General features: G+C 51.4%; 1 protein-coding gene across 1 annotated transcript in view; it reads left to right on the top strand.

Moving 5' to 3' along the window:
• Positions 1-7,575, top strand: part of Nacc2 (NACC family member 2) — a 67,857-nt gene extending 60,282 nt beyond the window's left edge. Inside the window, exons 4-6 of the mRNA XM_050155003.1 lie at positions 975-1,080; positions 1,621-1,718; positions 2,759-7,575. Of these exons, the coding sequence (XP_050010960.1) occupies positions 975-1,080; positions 1,621-1,718; positions 2,759-3,270 (716 nt within the window). The 3' untranslated portion in view covers positions 3,271-7,575. The remainder of the gene's footprint in view (positions 1-974; positions 1,081-1,620; positions 1,719-2,758) is intronic.
• Positions 7,576-16,871: the final 9,296 nt, after the last annotated feature.

The raw sequence follows: 16,871 nt of genomic DNA, 5'->3' as shown, positions 1-16,871 counted from the left end.
AGACAGGGTTTCTCTGTAGCTTTGGGGCCTGTTCTGGAACTAGCTCTTGTAGACCAGGCTGGCCCCAAACTCACAGAGATCCGCCTGCCTCTGCCTCCTGAGTGCTGGGATTAAAGGCGTGCGCCACCACCGCCCAGCGACCTAGGCTCTTCTTTCTGCCAAGACCTAATAGACAGAGCCGATGGGAAAATCTGGGAACTAGGTGCAGTATGCACGCCTGTAACCAAAGTACTTGAGATGCTGGAGCAGGGGAATTGAGAATTGGAGGCAAGCCTAAACTATACAGTAAGATTTTGTCTTGAAACAAAAAGGTTTAGCTACTGCATGCTTCATCAGAAATACGATGAGCAGCCAGACATGGTGGGTGGTGCACGCCTATTGTCCCAGCATGCTGGAGGCAGAGGCAGGTGGAGAGAGCGAGAGGGAGAGGGAGGGAGAGATCAGCCTGGTCTACCAAGTGAGTTCCAGCAGCCAGCACAGAGAAACTCTGTCTCAGAAAGGGAGCAAAGCAAAAAAGAAAGATGAGCCAGCATGGTGGCTCACACCTTTAATCCCACCACTGGTAGGCAGAAACAGGCAGATCTCTGTGAGTTTGAGGCCAGCCTGGTCTACAGAGCTGTTACAAGAGAAACCCTGTTTTGAGAAAATAAAACAAAAACAAACAAACAAATGAGAAAAGGGGAAGCTGGGAGTTTAGGAGACATTGAAGCTATGGGTTTGTTGCAGTGTTCCTAACCCTGCTAGATTTCAGTTGATGATGTAAGTTGGGAAGAGCTTGGCCTTAGCATCCTCCAACCCTAGTGTCCTCCAGCAGGGCAGAACTGAGAGTTCTTTCTGGAGGCCCCTTTTCATCTTCCGCCCCTCCTTAAGCTCCCCTGCAGTCTTCTGTGACCCTAGCATCCCCTTAGAGGGCATGAGGCCAGGTTTGGTCTATAATGCTGAAGACCTCATACGTTGATGTTTGCTGGCTTTAGGCTCCGGGGTCTACATCACACGTGGCCAGCTCATGAACTGCCACCTGTGTGCAGGGGTGAAGCACAAGGTCCTGCTGAGGAGGCTCCTGGCCACCTTCTTTGACAGGTAGGTGTGTAGGGGGCGGCAGAAGATTCTAGAGGTTCCTCTAGCTTTGAGCTTCTGGTCATCAAAGCTTGGAGCTTTCACAACATTAACATTCATTCCTAACACTAATGTGGACATTTGGCCTGGAGATGCCCTGGAAGAGCTCCAGAAAGATAGCACATCCTTTTATGCCAGGACTCAGCCTAGAGAAAGACCGACTGTGCCCCCCTTCCCCAAAGAAAGTGAAGAGCCACGTGTATACTACCATGTGCGTGGGACAACAGAGTCCCTTCCCCAAGGAGAAGCAGCGCACTCAGGAGGCGCTGGGTGTCCCATGGCCAGTGCCGGAGCTAGTTGCTCAGGTTGCCCACTCTCCCTTACAGAAAGGCTGGGCCTTCTCCCCACATTGGCCTTGACTCAGAAGACATGCACACTTGTTCAAGGGAGACACAGGGGCGGTGTGGTGATGTTGGCTTTTTCACATGGTATTTGGGTGGAGGGCCCCATTCCTTAGGTCACTTCTGAACCAACCCTGCCTCTTTTTCTCATTCCCTCCTCCAGGAACACACTGGCCAATAGCTGTGGCACTGGCATACGCTCGTCCACCAGTGACCCGAGCCGAAAGCCACTGGACAGCCGAGTCCTGAACGCTGTGAAACGTGAGTGGGTGGCACTGGGTCACCGCAAGGTCTGGGAACCTGCAGGATCCCAACCTGAGGCAGGCTAAGTTGGGCCCCAGGGTTATTCTGGGCCATGGGCTCCTGTCTCGAATGCTTGCTTTGGCCTGTAGCACTGGGACTGGGACCAGGAGGGAGAAAAGAGCAGCAAGCAAAACTCGTCTCGAGGTGTTAACGTCCTTGGTAGGTTTCCAAGTGTGATGAATTCAGCTGCGAAACTATTTTAATATGTGAAATAGATCTAATTTTCCTTTTTGAACAAAACCCCTTATTTACATGTTGAGGTTATTTTGAGCCTTTGCCATCTGTTCGGCCGGCTTCTGCCTCCCGCTCCTGCGTGGTGGGGCGGAGCCCAGTCCATCTCTGTGGCAAGCCACCGCCCAGCCCCATACCCTCAGAAGAAGCTGTGCTACCCAACACACACACAGACTGGCCCAGAGCACAGCCGCCTGTGGAAGAAACGTCTTATTGTCTTGCTTAGAAATTCCCTTTGTGATACTAATTCTGTTTTCTAGAGGAAGAGTCTTAGCAGTGGGTAATTGCAGTCTTGAGAAATGGAGGTGACAATAGGACCCAAAGATGCTGGGCTCTCAGGGACCTGTTCCTGCTCTGTGGGGACCTGGGCCTGACCTTGGTCTTCAGCTCCTGGTAGGAAACAGAGGAGGGCTTTTGTTTTGTTTAATTGAAGCTGACACACCCACCTTCCTTTTTGTTTGCTGTGTCTGAAACCAGGGCATTGGCAAACCAGCTCCTCTTGTGGGGAGGACCCTCTTTCTACTTGTCCCGGTTTGCAGGTGAAGGTGGGAAGACCAGAGAAGTTAGACACAGGTCCAAACCTGATGGGCACCCAAGCTGACTAACCTTAGTCATAGACAAAGCTCAAATTGAGGGAGTCTCAGTGGGAACCTAGAGTGCAGACAGGCCAGCCCTTGGCACCTCACTTCTGTGGACACTTGGGCAGCAGTGGGCCGAGCAGTGAGGGGAGAGGCCACTCTTACATGTCCTTCCGCCTCTCCCTGCAGTGTACTGTCAGAACTTCGCCCCCAGCTTCAAGGAAAGCGAAATGAACGTGATTGCGGCAGACATGTGTACCAATGCTCGCCGTGTGCGCAAGCGCTGGCTGCCGAAGATCAAGTCCATGCTGCCCGAGGGTGTGGAGATGTACCGCACCGTCATGGGCGCCTCAGCGGCCAGCCTGCCCCTGGACCCCGAGTTCCCGCCGGCTGCTTCGCAGGTGTTCGAGCAGCGCATCTATGCTGAGCGACGAAGTGATGCCGCCACCATCGTGGCTCTGAGAACTGATGCTGTGAATGTGGATCTGAGCGCCTCAGCCAACCCTGCCTTCGAGGCTAGCGAGGAGGCGGATGGGGCAGGCTCGGTTATCCAGGAGGTGGCTGCCCCCGAGCCACTGCCTGCTGATGGCCAGAGCCCCCCTCAGGCCTTTGAGCAGGGCAACACCAGCTCCAGCAGGCCTCAGACACCGGTGGCCACAGCAACGAGAAGGCCAGAGGGCACCTATGCAGGGACCTTGTAAGGGGCCGGCAAGGCCGACTCACAAGGGACCGAGTACTAAAGCTGCTTGCATGCGTTACTAATACAAACAAATGTGATCAAGCCACTTACCTACTGAACTGCTACTGCTGCCTGACAAAAATGTGATTTTTATTCTGCCTGTATTTAAAATGGATGAAGGAAACAAACACACTCATTATACTGTAAACATTTAGGCCACTGGCCTCGCTCTGGGAGGAAGGTCCCAGGGCAACTTTTTGATATTCCTCAGCTCAGTCTCCCATGGTAGTGCTCCCCTCCCCCTTCTTGGGGAGGTAGAAGAGACCACCAGGTCCCTGATGTCCGGCCCTGACCCTGCCTCATCTACCCTTCCTATTCCTCCTGCTCTGAAAGCGGAAGCTGGGGTAGTAGTGGCCTGTGGGTGGAGGGGCAGACGTGACACTCCATTTCTTACCCATAAGGACCCCCAGTGGGGCAGTGCTGGGCCTCCAGAGGCCAGATTTCTCTTGTTCTCCTTCCTCCCAAGAAGCCACCTGTGTGTGTGAGTGAGAGAGTGAGTCTGTGTGTGTTTTGTGTGTGTGTGTGTGTGTGTGTGTGAGAGAGAGAGTGAGTCTGTGTGTGTGTGTGAGACTGAGTGTGTGTGTATTCGCACGCGTGCACAGAAACCAGTGATGGCCCTGCAGCAGTGGCTGTGGCTGGTCACCTGGGAGTGGGGGAAGGACGAGGCGTTCTCTCCCCATACCCACGTCCTCACTGAGCTCCACCTAGACCCCCAGCGGCTGGCCTGCTGACCCCCCCCCCCAGGGTCTCCATGCCCCTGGCCATGGCTGCCCTCACCACCCTCTGCCTCCCTAGCCACTCTGGGATTTTGCTTGTTTGCTGTTTTTGTTTAGTTCAGATCTATTTTGTTTGTGGTTTGGAAACTTTCAGACCCAACATAGCAAAAAAAGAAAAAAAAATCAGTGAGGGACTAAAGTCTCTATCTATCCCCAGCCTACCACAGATTTGGGTAAATACACACCCATGGACCTCCATCTTGGCCTCCCACTGGAGGCAGAGGGGGGCCAGGAAAGAACAGCCAGACGTGTACAAGTCAGGCCTAGCTAGCAGGACTCCACTGCCCGGGGTGGGCTTATTGCTCACTGTGGGTGCCTGTGTTGTTGGCAGGCATAGGCCTGGGCTGGGGTAGTAACTGGGTGTGGATCTCATTGGGGACCAGAAAGTTAGAAAATCCTGAGGGTGGTTCCTGAGGGAGGGACTTTGAGGAGTAGCTAGTGTCTACTCCTTTCTAAGTGTAGCATATGCTCTTGAGGCCAAAGTGTCTCTTTTTGGACTTGTGTCCAGGGACTGCCTGCTCACCTGCAAAGGCTAGCAGCTCCTGAAATGCCCAAGGACACCCACGATTCCAAACCTGAAAGAAAAGTCTAGTGTTCCCATCCCTCTATACATCTTGAATTTGCTGCACTATGACATCCCCCCGCCCCGCATGCCCACAGACTGGGTAGCCTCTCCCCATCTGGAGGGCCATGGTAGGAGAGCCTGAGGTCCAGTTTAGTCCTTCTGTGTGTCCCCCCCCCCCTTTAGTTTATTATTTTTGCTGCGCTGCCCTGCCTTGGAGTGGCCTCCCAGGTAGCCCATGCACTGTGCTGACTATGTAAGTACATGTCTTCCCCCTCTTCTGAAAGACCTGTGGTTGGGGAAAGGGAAAGGGGCATCAGGGAAGGCACTGTGGGAACTGCCCTGAGCCCCTCTCCCTGCTCCTGGGTTAAGTATGGAGGCTAGCTAGTATCCAGCTCTGGAACTAGCCACCCAGAGATGGATCTCACCTCTCCCATTCCCATCTTAGTCCTCCTAGGTAGCTTGCAGCCCCAGCCAGCCGTTTAGTGACTTGGACCAAACCCTCCTGGTGCTGGGAGAAGACCATAGAACTGTGGAGGGTATGGCAGGATTGGGGGGTGGGGGGCTGTGCCCTTCGCCTCTGGAATATTCCTTTTTCTGCTTTCCCCACCCAAATTTGCACTTTAATTTGACCATCCCTGGGGACCTTTGGGAGACAGACCCACCTGTTTTGGCTGGTGACAGAACGGCTCTCTCTCTCATCCCTCCACTCCAATATGGGCATGGTCCCCTCCCTGGGCCAGCATGGGGAGGGTGCCGCTGGCCATTGGAGGAGACGGTGGCTGCACAGAATGCCTGACCACTGCTCGGGCTAGCACAATGTCCTCAACCTCTGTCCTTTAATGTTTATAATTGCCATCTGTTTTGTTCTGGGTAAGGAAGGCAAGAACTATAGGTAAAACTTCAATAATATTAATTAAATGTGAATGGATTCTGAGCTCTCCCTGTGCCCCGGGTGGGCCAGGCAGAGCGTTTTGCACTAATGTGTCCCGTGGTGGACGTGGTGGGGAGCGTTTGCAGACATGCATGGCCAATGACTGTACCTGCTGGAGGGGCACTCCCTCTGCATCCTGAATGTACTGCAAGGCAGGCGGGTGGCAGGCCTGGGCTCCGAGGGGCCTTCCAGAGTGCCTTAGCATCTTTTGATTATTTTTTTTTCCAAGGAAAACCAATTTTAAAACCAGATTCCCCCCTCCTTCGTTTACAAGATGACTAATTCCAGAATCGGGCCTGTCTTGTCCTGCCACGTGTTCCTGGCTTGTCCAGACCCTATAGATGAGATCCTCTCAGTATTCGTCAGATGTCTGCACCTCTGTTCCCAGCTTGACTACTAGCAATATGCATATACTATGTAGAGTCTATTGTAGAAACTATTGCTACATCAGCATCTTTGCCATGAGGACAGTTGGGACTGGATTGTGTTGGAGCCGCTGGGGTGGGGCTGAATCCAGCTACCACTCCTCTGCCCTCCCAGAGCAAACAGCCGTCCCTGAGGCAGCCGGGACAAGCATAGCGGGGTCCAGGGCAAGTGACCAGAGACAGGGCTGATACTGTGAGCTTGGAGGGGCTACCTGCCTGCCTGGCCGACTCAGTACTTGAATTCTGTCTTGTTTTCTATACCAGTTGCTTCAGCTAGCGTCTGGTTTGGTGTCTTACTTTGCCCTTGAATGTGGATGCAGCGGTGTGTGAAAGGCAATCTAAAGGAGACCCTATGGGTCCTGTAGGGTGTGACTGCAGGTCTGGGCCTCCAGGAAAACTAGCTGTGTGGCATTTATTTAGATTAGAACCAAGAGGAAGGTGGAAGGAAGGGCCTGTAAGGGACTGGCAAGCTGGCAGAGTCTGTCCCCTCCAGGGGACGCTGGGGTGCCTGGTGCTACCTGGTTTAACAGCAGGAACCTCCTAAGCCCAGTGCTGCCCCTGTCCTGCCCCGCCTCACCCCATTGTGCCCTGCTTGGGTTCCCCAAAGGTGAAGTGGGAAGGGCAGATGGCCCACCAACCAGCTGAAAATTTAAGAGAGCCTGTTAGGATCTGCTTGCTGTGGATCCCGAATTGGAACGGTGAGCATGTGACATCTCAGCTTTAACCACTGCTTCGAATGGTGCTGCTGTGTGGTTCTGCGTGATGTCAGCCAGCCCGGCCTGTGCTGCTGGAAGAAGGGCTTGATACAGTGTTTCAGAAATGGCAAAGGTGTTTGCTTTTGTTTGTTTTGTTGTCCCAGAAAAGGAAAAGTATGCAGGATCGAAAGCATTCTGACTGAGTAGCCTCTGCTTGCGTCCCATCAGTCACCTCATTGCAAGCATTTTGCACACAATTGTGATTTTTATGTCAAAAGAAGCCAAAATTTGCAATACTATTTTTAGCAGACAAAAAGAGAAAGTGTAAAATGTATAAATATTTTTTACTTGAACGTTCTGGGTGCAAGGAGAACATTTGTCCCTACTGTGGGATGTTTGGAGAAAAGGGCCCAAGAGAGGGTTGTTTTGAAGGCACTGTCTAGAGGTGGAAGTAGTATCATAACTCATGACTGTTAGAAAATAAGTTAATAAAATCAGTTGCTCCCCTACCTCTCAGGAGGGCTTCACAGAACCACCGAGCTAGAGCAGATGCCACATCTTGGCTTTCTTTTGTTTGGGGGAGGAGGAGGCCTTTATTTTGTCCCTCCAGCATCCTCCTCTCTCTCTCTCTCTCTTTCTGTGCTGTGACCCTGTAGCGACAAGACTGTTACTTTGTAGCCATGGCTGACAACATTGTATCAATAACTAAAACCACGGCAATTGTGGGCAAGCTGACCAGGGAAAGCCGAGGGCTCCGAGCCTGCGCTCAGAGCTGTTTCAGAGGTGGAAGTCCATGACAAACAAACGGATGTCATTAATTGTAAAGCGCTTTGTAAAATTCACATTTACAGAATAATAAAGTCAATTCAAATCCAGCTTTCTGGGACGTTGTTTGTCCAGTGGGATTGTGGTGAGGGTACTGGGGAGAATTCAGGAAGAGGTTTGGCTGTGGAAAAACATGGGTTACCTGGCCTAAAAGTCCCCATTTGAGAGATTACAGGAGTGGGCCACTGTCCAGTCTGAGTCACAGTTATATGTATTGTCAACAAAGTGGCTCTTACTCTTCACCTGGCCCACCTTTCCTCTTTTGGATGTGTGGCTCCCTCTGTCCCCTCCCCTTGGCCAGGCCTGCCCCCAAGTGGGCAGAGGGGCAACTACATGTGGGTGGAGCTTATCCAGGCTGAGCCAGGGGTTCTGGGGTTTGGGTCTGGCAGCTGTTCGGTTCCTCGTTGCCTTATCCTTTTGGGTTCTGAGGGGGGTGAGGAGGCATCTATCTGGCTTTAATATGCCAGCACTTGGAAGGCAGAGGCAGGCGGATCTCTGTGAGTTCGAGACCAGCCTGGTCTACAAGAGCTAGTTCCAGGACAGGCTCCAAAACCACAGAGAAACCCTGTCTCGAAAAAGAAAAAAAAAAAAAAAAAAAGACCTCTAAAGCGGATCCTGGAAGCAGCATCTGAGGTCTTACCTTGAACCTTGGCTACGTGCATCCCACTAAAATGAGCACCCCCAAGCCCCAGGTCTGCATGGCAGGCTCCATGCTTTTGCAGCCTGTGTATGTTTCCCCAGGACCCCTTCTGGTCACCTGACAGGAGCCCATCCCTGTCTCTGGCTCCCTCTTTATAGGCTTCAGTACCACCTGCTTTGTGGAGTTTGGGGTAGATTCTCTAGTGCACCTGTTTTTTGTCTCATCAGGAGCTGATGAGTATGTCCCCATGTGTATGTCCCCAGAAGAAGGTATCCTAGACCCCTGTCCAACACAGTATGATCACCCTTATCTTAGAAAGGATGGACATTAGAGCCAGGTGTAGTGGCCCATGCTTTTAATCTCAGCTTGGGAGGCAAAAGCAGGCAGATCTCTGAGTTCAAGCTCAGCCTGTTCTACAAACTGAGTTCCAGAACAGCCAGTTCTAGTACACAGAGAAACCCTGTCTCAAGTGCCCCTCCCCCAGTAAAAAAAAGGGATGGACAGTAGTCCAGAGGGTCTGAGGGACGGTCATCCAGAGCCATCTCTGTAGGAGCCACAGCATCACACCCTGTCCCCATCAAAATGCCCAAGGGACAAGGCCACAGGTGTGAGAGGCGAGCACCGAGCCAGACTCCTTTTCACATCTTACCACCAGGCCCAGCTTGGACTGGAGTCAGTGGGTGCATGCCCGCTTCTAGGAGGGAGCCATTCCCCTGCAGCTCTAAACTCCCCGCCCTTGCTGCCACTACCACCACCTAACCTTCATCCACTTGGGCTGGTGGATTCTTAGCCATGCACCGTGGCTGCCTACCCAGAAGGGCCCAAGACCCTCACCCAGAAGCGATGCCAAGGCCCCCAGCAGCCAGGATAAATAGTGCCAGATGACCTACCTCATGGGTGTCAGGGAGTATTGGTGTGAGACAGGTTTTGTCTTATCAGGAACTCTGGAATTGGCCACTCAGCACATGCCAAGTGCCAGAGTCATCCTGGCTTTCCTAGAAAGCTGTGAAGTCGCCATCCTTCGACCTGCCCCTGCCATGACCCAGTGATCTTGGAGCCTCTGACAAAATCTAGCTTTGCTCAGAAAATTTGTGTCAGCATCTTGCGTTTGAGCACAGCCCTTCATCCCTTTGTCCTGTGGTAAGGAGGAAGATGCTGCATCAGCAGGCCCCTGGCTTTGTCCAGCTTTTATGATCTAGTGGAAAACTGCTGCTGGCCCAGGGATGCCTGCAGAGGGTGTGCATGGGGGTACATGATAGACTCGTTCAAGCCACATACTCCTCCTACACTGCTCATAGGTGGACCAGCCCCCTCCCTGCCAGTCTAAGAGGGACCTGAATGTGACTTTGTACAGAGCTGGCCCCACCAAAATGGAAGTATTCTGTTTTGGCTCTCACGACTCTGCCTGTGGAAGATTATGGGCCACTGTTAAGGGACCCACACGAAGGAGAGGAAGGCAACAAGGACCACACAGCAGCTTAAAGCCAGGACCCCCTTTTATGTAGTTAGGATGTGGGAGCTTCAGAGCCAGGGCAGAGCTCTACTGCAGTAGGAGGGGCAGGCCTGCCTTGACCTCTCTGCTCTAAGGATCCAGCTTCCAACCCCCAAAGATCTCCCGGATCTCCGCAGGCTTCTGTAGAAGGGCTAAGGGGTGGATTCAAGGACCTAGAGCTGCCAGCAGGGAGGCCTAAAGAAGCTGTCTCTGCCCCTACAGAAGTATAATACTACCACATTGCCCTTGGAGGGTGGGGTAGAGCTAGGAGGGAACCAAAGAGACCAGACCCAGAAGGAGATACAGCAGGCCCCTTGCTGGGTTGGAGGGGCTCAGTGACTGGGTGACTTGGAGGTTGGGGGTTTCAGTCAGAGCCAGCAGGGTCACTGAGGCAGACCCCCTTCCCACCCTTAAACTCTGCATCCCTGAGCCAAGAAGCTGGCACCAGTCTTCCTGGATCCTTAAGTGATAGATGAACAGGATAAAGACAGAATTCTAGCAAAGCAGACTGCCTCCTCAGGGACGAGGGCAGCTGAGCTGTCTGGGCAGGGTTGGGACAGAACAGAGTGAGGAACAGGGAGACGGGATTTCTATGTGGGGTGACTCTAGTGGGTATGTGGTTCTATCCTGTGATGCCTCAGGAACAGAAATCATCTCCGGAGGTAAAGGTGCAGGTGCCAACCCTGGACTGCACACAGCAGAAGTAGAGAGTGACTCCTGTGGGTTATCCATTCCTTCTCTCTCTTTCAAGAAATGTAATTAAGGGGCTGGAGAGATGGCTCAGAGGTTAAGAACACTGACTGCTCTTCCAGAGGTCCAGAGTTCAATCCCCAGCAACCACATGGTGGCTCACAGCCATCTGTAATGAGATCTGGTGCCCTCTTCTGGCCAGCAAGCATATAGACAGACAGAACACTATACATAATAAATAAATCTTTACAAAAAGAAAAAAAAAGAAATGTAATTAAAAAATATGTCACNAGCCATCTGTAATGAGATCTGGTGCCCTCTTCTGGCCAGCAAGCATATAGACAGACAGAACACTATACATAATAAATAAATCTTTACAAAAAGAAAAAAAAAAGAAATGTAATTAAAAAATATGTCACCCCAAAGGCCGGGCGGTGGTGGCGCATGCCTTTAATCCAGCACTCGGGAGGCAGAGGCAGGCAGATCTCTGTGAGTTTGAGGCCAGCCTGGTCTACAAGAGCTAGTTCCAGGACAGGCTCCAAAGCCACAGAGAAACCCTGTCTCAAAAATCAAAAAAAAGTCACCCCAAGAGTACAAAGTCACCCCAGAAACAGTCAGCCATGGCCCTCTGGTCTTTTTTTATTAGCATGTATGAATTACATATAATAATGAGTTCCATAATATTTTTCCTACATATTTACGATGTATTCTGATTCACCCATCACCCTCTCTTCTCTTCATATAGATGTCCTTCCTCTTTCCAGCTAGTCCCCTTCTGCTCTATGTCTCTCGTGTGTGTGTGTGTGTGTGTGTGTGTGTGTGTGTGTGTGTGTGACCTGCTGAGTTTCATTAGGGTTGCTTACAGAGGCGTAGGTGAGCAGGCAAGAGAGAAGGCTCGGCAGTTAAGAGGACTGGCTGCTTTTCCAGAGGACCTGGGTTTGATTCCTGGCACCCAACTGTCAGCTCATCCATTCAGTTTCCAGAGGATCTATTGCCCTCTTCTGGCCTCTGCTTGCACGGCACACATGTGGTACACAGACATACATACATGCAGACAAAACATCCATACCTGCAAAATAGAAATAAAGGTTAGAAGATAGAACAATGAAGACATGGGTGAAGGGCTATTGACAAGAGCACAGGTAACTTACGGGTGGCTCTACCACTGAAGATAATGCCTCTTTCCCTCAGCATCCATTAACTACCTGCAGCTCCTCAGGGAGAGGTGGGGCCTTGAGAACCCTTCTCTCTGGCTAGAATCTCCAGCTCACTGCTGCTGGATCCAGAAAGGCCCATTCCTCTCTCTCCAAACCCCACCCTCTCTGGAAATCTCCAACAAAGAAAAAGACGCCAAAAAGCCCAGTTCGCATTCTTGGCAGCTGCAGCGGCTCCTCCCCTCAAGTTGCCAGCAGCCCAGGTTCTGGCCTATAGCCTGCCATACTTGGGCACACACCACCTTCTGGAAGACACTTCATCACCCCTTACCTACAGGGTATTTAGATACCTGCTTGATTCTGGTGTGTGACTTCCTCTGCCTCTTCTGCCTCAATCCCTGGAGCTGGAGAACTCACCTGGAGTTGCTTTGCTCAAAGCAAACCTGTTCTTCTTTTTAACCTCTTTTAGATTTATTGATTATGTATATAGTGTTCTGCCTGCACACCAGAAGAAGGCACCAGAGCTCATTATAGATGGTTGTGAGCCACCATGTGGTTGCTGGGAGTTGAACTAGGACCTCTGGAAGTACAGCCAGTGCTCTTAACCTCTGGAGCCATCTCTCATCCCAAACCTGTTCTTTTACTCTTTCAATTTGGCTTGATCTGGCTAACTGTGCCAGCAGAGAAACCTACTATGGAGATACAGAAATCATATTGCTCTCTATGGCAGACTGTTGACAGGCCTTACGTCCATGTATGTGTACAGCACATGCACACTTGCATACACACAAGGGTGTGTGTGGGAGAACACTCTTCAGGGATTTAGGGAACTCCATCCACACAGTTGCTGTGAGTTAGCAGAGGGTACCACAGCCATGTCATACCCAGAGGACAGCATTCCACAATTCTCCACCCCTTATTCAACATTTTGGTTCTGCTTTTGTGATGTTCCCTTGGCCTTGCAGGGTAGGGGGTTGGGGGTGATATAGATTATTTCCTATTTAGGGTGAGGGATGATGATATAGATGTCCTATTTAGGGCAATCAACTATTTTTTTTTCCTTAGCACTTTGACCATCTTGTCTCCTCTTGATGGGGCAGGATCTGTCCCTCTTGGCAGAAGCCCTGGGTAGCCCCTGGCACACACACAGGCCATCCCAGCTTGTGGTTATACTCACTGAGGAGGAGGCAGAAGCCTGGCCTCACCCTGGTCTTGTTGGCCTCTCACCCTGGGATGCAAATAGAGGGCATTATGATCCCCACCTGGGAAGGGCAGTCGCGGGAACTTCCACTGAGAGCTTAACTTTGGCCACCTGGGTGGCGGCTAGCACTCTGCAGCTCTTGGAAGGTAGGGTTCCTGGTTGCGATTGTCAGTCAACTCCTTACAGGCCAAGGCTTCCTCTGTGACTTCCACAAGGAACTCCAGGACCTGGGGGTCTGATGTGGGAACTAGGAGGTGTTGGGGGGATTCAGACTCTATATAGGAGTGTATGTGGTTGGCTTGGGAACTGGGGCTTCCGCCCTGGGAGTTGGTGTCTTTCTCTGGCACCTGCCTCTGTTGAGCCACCTATGCCTCCCCTTGCCACTCAGTCAATCATGGACAGGACACAGCACCCTAACACAAGGGAACTTCTCCAATCTTTCACCGAGGAGGGAAAGAATAAGCTATGTGCCCTGTTCCTTAGGGATGGAGAGGACGTGGGAGTGGACAGTGATGACTTGAGCCTGGGACACCTAGCAGCAGGGTAAGGCGCTCAGCAGAGCCTTTCTTGGAATGGGCAGATCTGAGTCAGATAGCCTGGCTTGTTGTATCCTCCCAGTGCCTCCATGCTGGAGGAGGCTGGAGTTCTTGCTGGGCCTCAGTTAGATAACCTAGGGGTAAGGAGCTTTGGTGAGTCGGAATCTCCAGGGAGCAACAAGGGTGTGGGCCTGAAGAGCTGTTGTAGCATGAACTCAGGGCATCATTTCAACAGCCAAGAAGGGCCCAGTGTCCACCGATGTCGAGGGCTGACTAGTCAGGAAGTCTGCCACCTGCCACCACAGGGACAGACCCCCATAATGCTGGGAAGTGAGGCAGTCGTGGAAGGACATGTTCTATGGGATTTCACCAAAATGACGTCCCCAGAGTCCTCTGATCCACAGAGACAGATGGCAGAAAGTTGGCGTCACGGCCTGGGTTGGCTAGTGGGGTTGGGTCTATATGGGAAGATGAGCGTTCTCTGGATGGATGGTGGCAGGGGCTGTGCAGGTGTGTGGCTGCATGATGCAGCAAACTTAAAAGTGGTCAAAACTGAGGCTGTGTTGATGGCTCAGTTAGCAAGGCACTTGTGGGGTAAGCCCGAGGACCAGAATTTGGTTCTCCAGAAGCCATGTCAAGCTGGACATGGTAACACACATCTTACTTCCACTGCTTCTATGCCAGGATGGGAGTTAAAGGCAGAATTCCTAGAAGCTTATAGGCCAGCTTGCCTGGTGTACTGTGCAATAAACAAGAGACCCCGCCTCAAACAAAGTGGAAGGTAAGAACTGACGCATGAGGTTGTCTTCTGACTTACACACATGCACACAATCACATGCATACATGCATGTGCACACATGTGTGCCATGGCATGTGTCTCTACATTCATATATATACATACATACATGTAAAACATGGTCAAAATGGTAAATTTTTATGCCATTGTATTTTACTAAAACATGCATTGTGAGCTGAGCCGTGGTGGTGCACACCTTTAATCCCAGCACTCAGGAGGCAGAGGCAGGTGGATCTCTTTGAGTTCAAGACCAGCCTGGTCTACAGAGTGAGTTCTAGGACAGCCAGGGCCACACAGAGAAACCCTGTCTCAAAAAACAAATAAAATATACACTGATTAATGATGGAATAGATTCTGAGAAATGTATCATTGGGAACAAAATGTTCTCGTGGTGGCAACACAAGCCAAGAGTCTATGGACTCACACCAGTCAGAGCCACATGTGTGGCCAACTATTGAGGAGACGGTCTCAGCTCGTGGCAGCACACCTGTATTTCAAGAGTAGAAGAGATAGAAAGGAACCCCCTCATTGCTGCTGGGAGGACTAGGTGTGTCAGTGCATGCTGAGCACACAGTTGGTCACCTCTGCACCCCAGGTGGTGGGGTCGCCCAGTTTACTCTCAAGGTGAGCAAGGCTCTAGGCTGCAGAGGAAGGCTTGTGCTTTCCTGTCACCTGAGGTCACTAGTGTTCCCATCAACAGTGATGGGAGCCAGCACATCACTAGTTGAGCCTCCCTCCACCTAGCAGAGGGGTATTATTTTCCTCCACCTGCCCTGCTTGGCCAAGGTCAAGAACCCCTTCCCTTCTTCCCCTGTGAGGCCTTTCTTCTGCCCTTTTTTTCCTGCTAAGCTTTGCTTACCAAGCATCCCCCTTTCTTGGTGGGAAATGACTCTGTGCAGCAGAGACATGCTGACTGAACACTAGAGTACCTGCGTGGGGCCAGCCCTTTGTGAGCTTATGTGCCTCCGTGCCTCAGTCTCCCCAGGTTGTGTGGGCAAGGCCACTTTCTCTACCCTTGCTTGTTGAAATGTAGTTTGGCTCTGTAGGTCTATGTGGGCCAGATGGGGACTCGACACTCAGGAGACATTCTAGAGATGGAAAAGTTCTGGTCAGAACCAGGCTGCATACCATGTGTTATTCTCCTGGCATAGAGAGGGTAGCCCCTGCTCGCCGGTGGACTTGGCTCTGTCCTGCGTGTGGAGAGTAGGTGATGCTACGGATGGAGGCAGAGCTTGGGTCACGGCCACCCTTGCACTGACCTTTGTGAAGCCACACTGCCACCCTTCACAGTTCACTACATAGCACCATCACTCACTGAACCCCAGCAGCCCACGTCTGCTCAGCTCTGTTGCTGGACTCACAAGAGCCCCAGGAGGAAAGGTCTCAGTGCCCCTGGAGTCCTGTGTTGCCTCCTGTTCTGTCCTCACACCAGTACTAGGGGTTAGGGTCCTTTCGTTTGACAGGAAAAAGAATTCACAGCTACTGGCCAGTGGGATGGTTCAGCAGTAAAGACACTTTCCACTAAGGCTGACTGGCAACCTGGGTGGGGTACCCCGGATTCTAAAAGAGAAGGAGAGAACTAACTCCCACAAGTTGTCCTCACAAGTTCCACATGTGAACCATGGCACACACATACCCCAAAACACATCGGTTCTACTTATGAGGGTCTCCCCACCCTCACATATCATGCTGATTTACATGTTTTTCCTTTTTCTGTGGTACTGGGGATGGCACCAGGCTCCTTACATGCTAGACAAGATGCACTATTGAGCTACACTCCTGTCCCTCATTTGTTTTCTAAAAGCCCTCCATGGCCACCGGCAGGCCCACAGGCTGCTTGCCGCCCTACACGTGTTAGGCACCTTGAGTATCCTCTGGTTCTGATTTGGGTCTTCATCTTGGTCCTCCCACACTCACAGAGCCATTTGTTAACAGGCTGCAGGTCTGTCCCACGGGTCTCTGTGTTTCTGTGACTTTTGTTTGCTATAGGGTGGGCACTGGCCAGTGTTACCCTTCTCCATCTAGGAAACATGGGCTGCACTTTTCTCCAAGTTTCTGATGTGATCACACCTGGCCTGGGATTGTGTCTGGAGAGCATGCTGGGCCCTGGAGTCACCCCTTCCCAGTTCTGGCCAGGGAGCAGTTTGCTCCTGAGTCTGAGAAGAACCCTAGAAGCTTTAGGGCACTTCTGTGCCTTAGTTACATGCCCTAAAGCCCTTTCTTTTTTTCCTTCCTTTCTTCCTTCCTTCCTTCTTTCTTTCTTTCTTTCTTTCTCTCTCTCTCTCTCTCTTTTATTTTAATTAGTCTATTAATCAAGGGTCTCACTATGGTGACATGGGATTTTCCTCTGTATGCTGTGATTACCATTAATGAATAAAGAAACTGCTTTGGACCTATAGCAGGGCAGAACTTAGCTAGGCAGGGAAAACTAAACTGAATGCTGGGAGAAAGAAGGGTGGAGTCTGAGAGAAGCCATATAACCCTTTCCACCCCCCCACCCCCCCACCCCCCGGCTAGAGACAGATGCTGGGAACTTTACCCGGTAAGCCATAGCCACATGGTGATACACAGATTAATGGAGATGGGTTAAATTAAGATGTAAGAGTTAGCCAATAAGAAGCTAGAGCTAATGGGCCAAGCTTTAATTAATACAGTTTCTGTGATAATTTTGGGGCTAAGCGACCAGCAACCAACAAGTGGCTCTCTCCTTCTACATTATGTAACCCTGACTGGGTTGGAATTCACTACATAGACCAGGCTGGCTTCAAACTCACAGAGATCCATCTGTGTCTGCCTCAGAAGTGCCGGGATTAGAGGTGTATGCCACCATTCCTGGC

The sequence above is a fragment of the Alexandromys fortis genome, unplaced genomic scaffold, assembly GCF_014885135.2.
Source record: "Alexandromys fortis isolate MF-2015 unplaced genomic scaffold, M_Fortis_MF-2015_v1.1 scaffold_72, whole genome shotgun sequence".
NCBI lineage: Eukaryota > Metazoa > Chordata > Mammalia > Rodentia > Cricetidae > Alexandromys > Alexandromys fortis.
The sequence above is the reverse complement of the archived record's forward strand: the minus strand, read 5'-3'. Positions and strand labels throughout refer to the sequence as shown.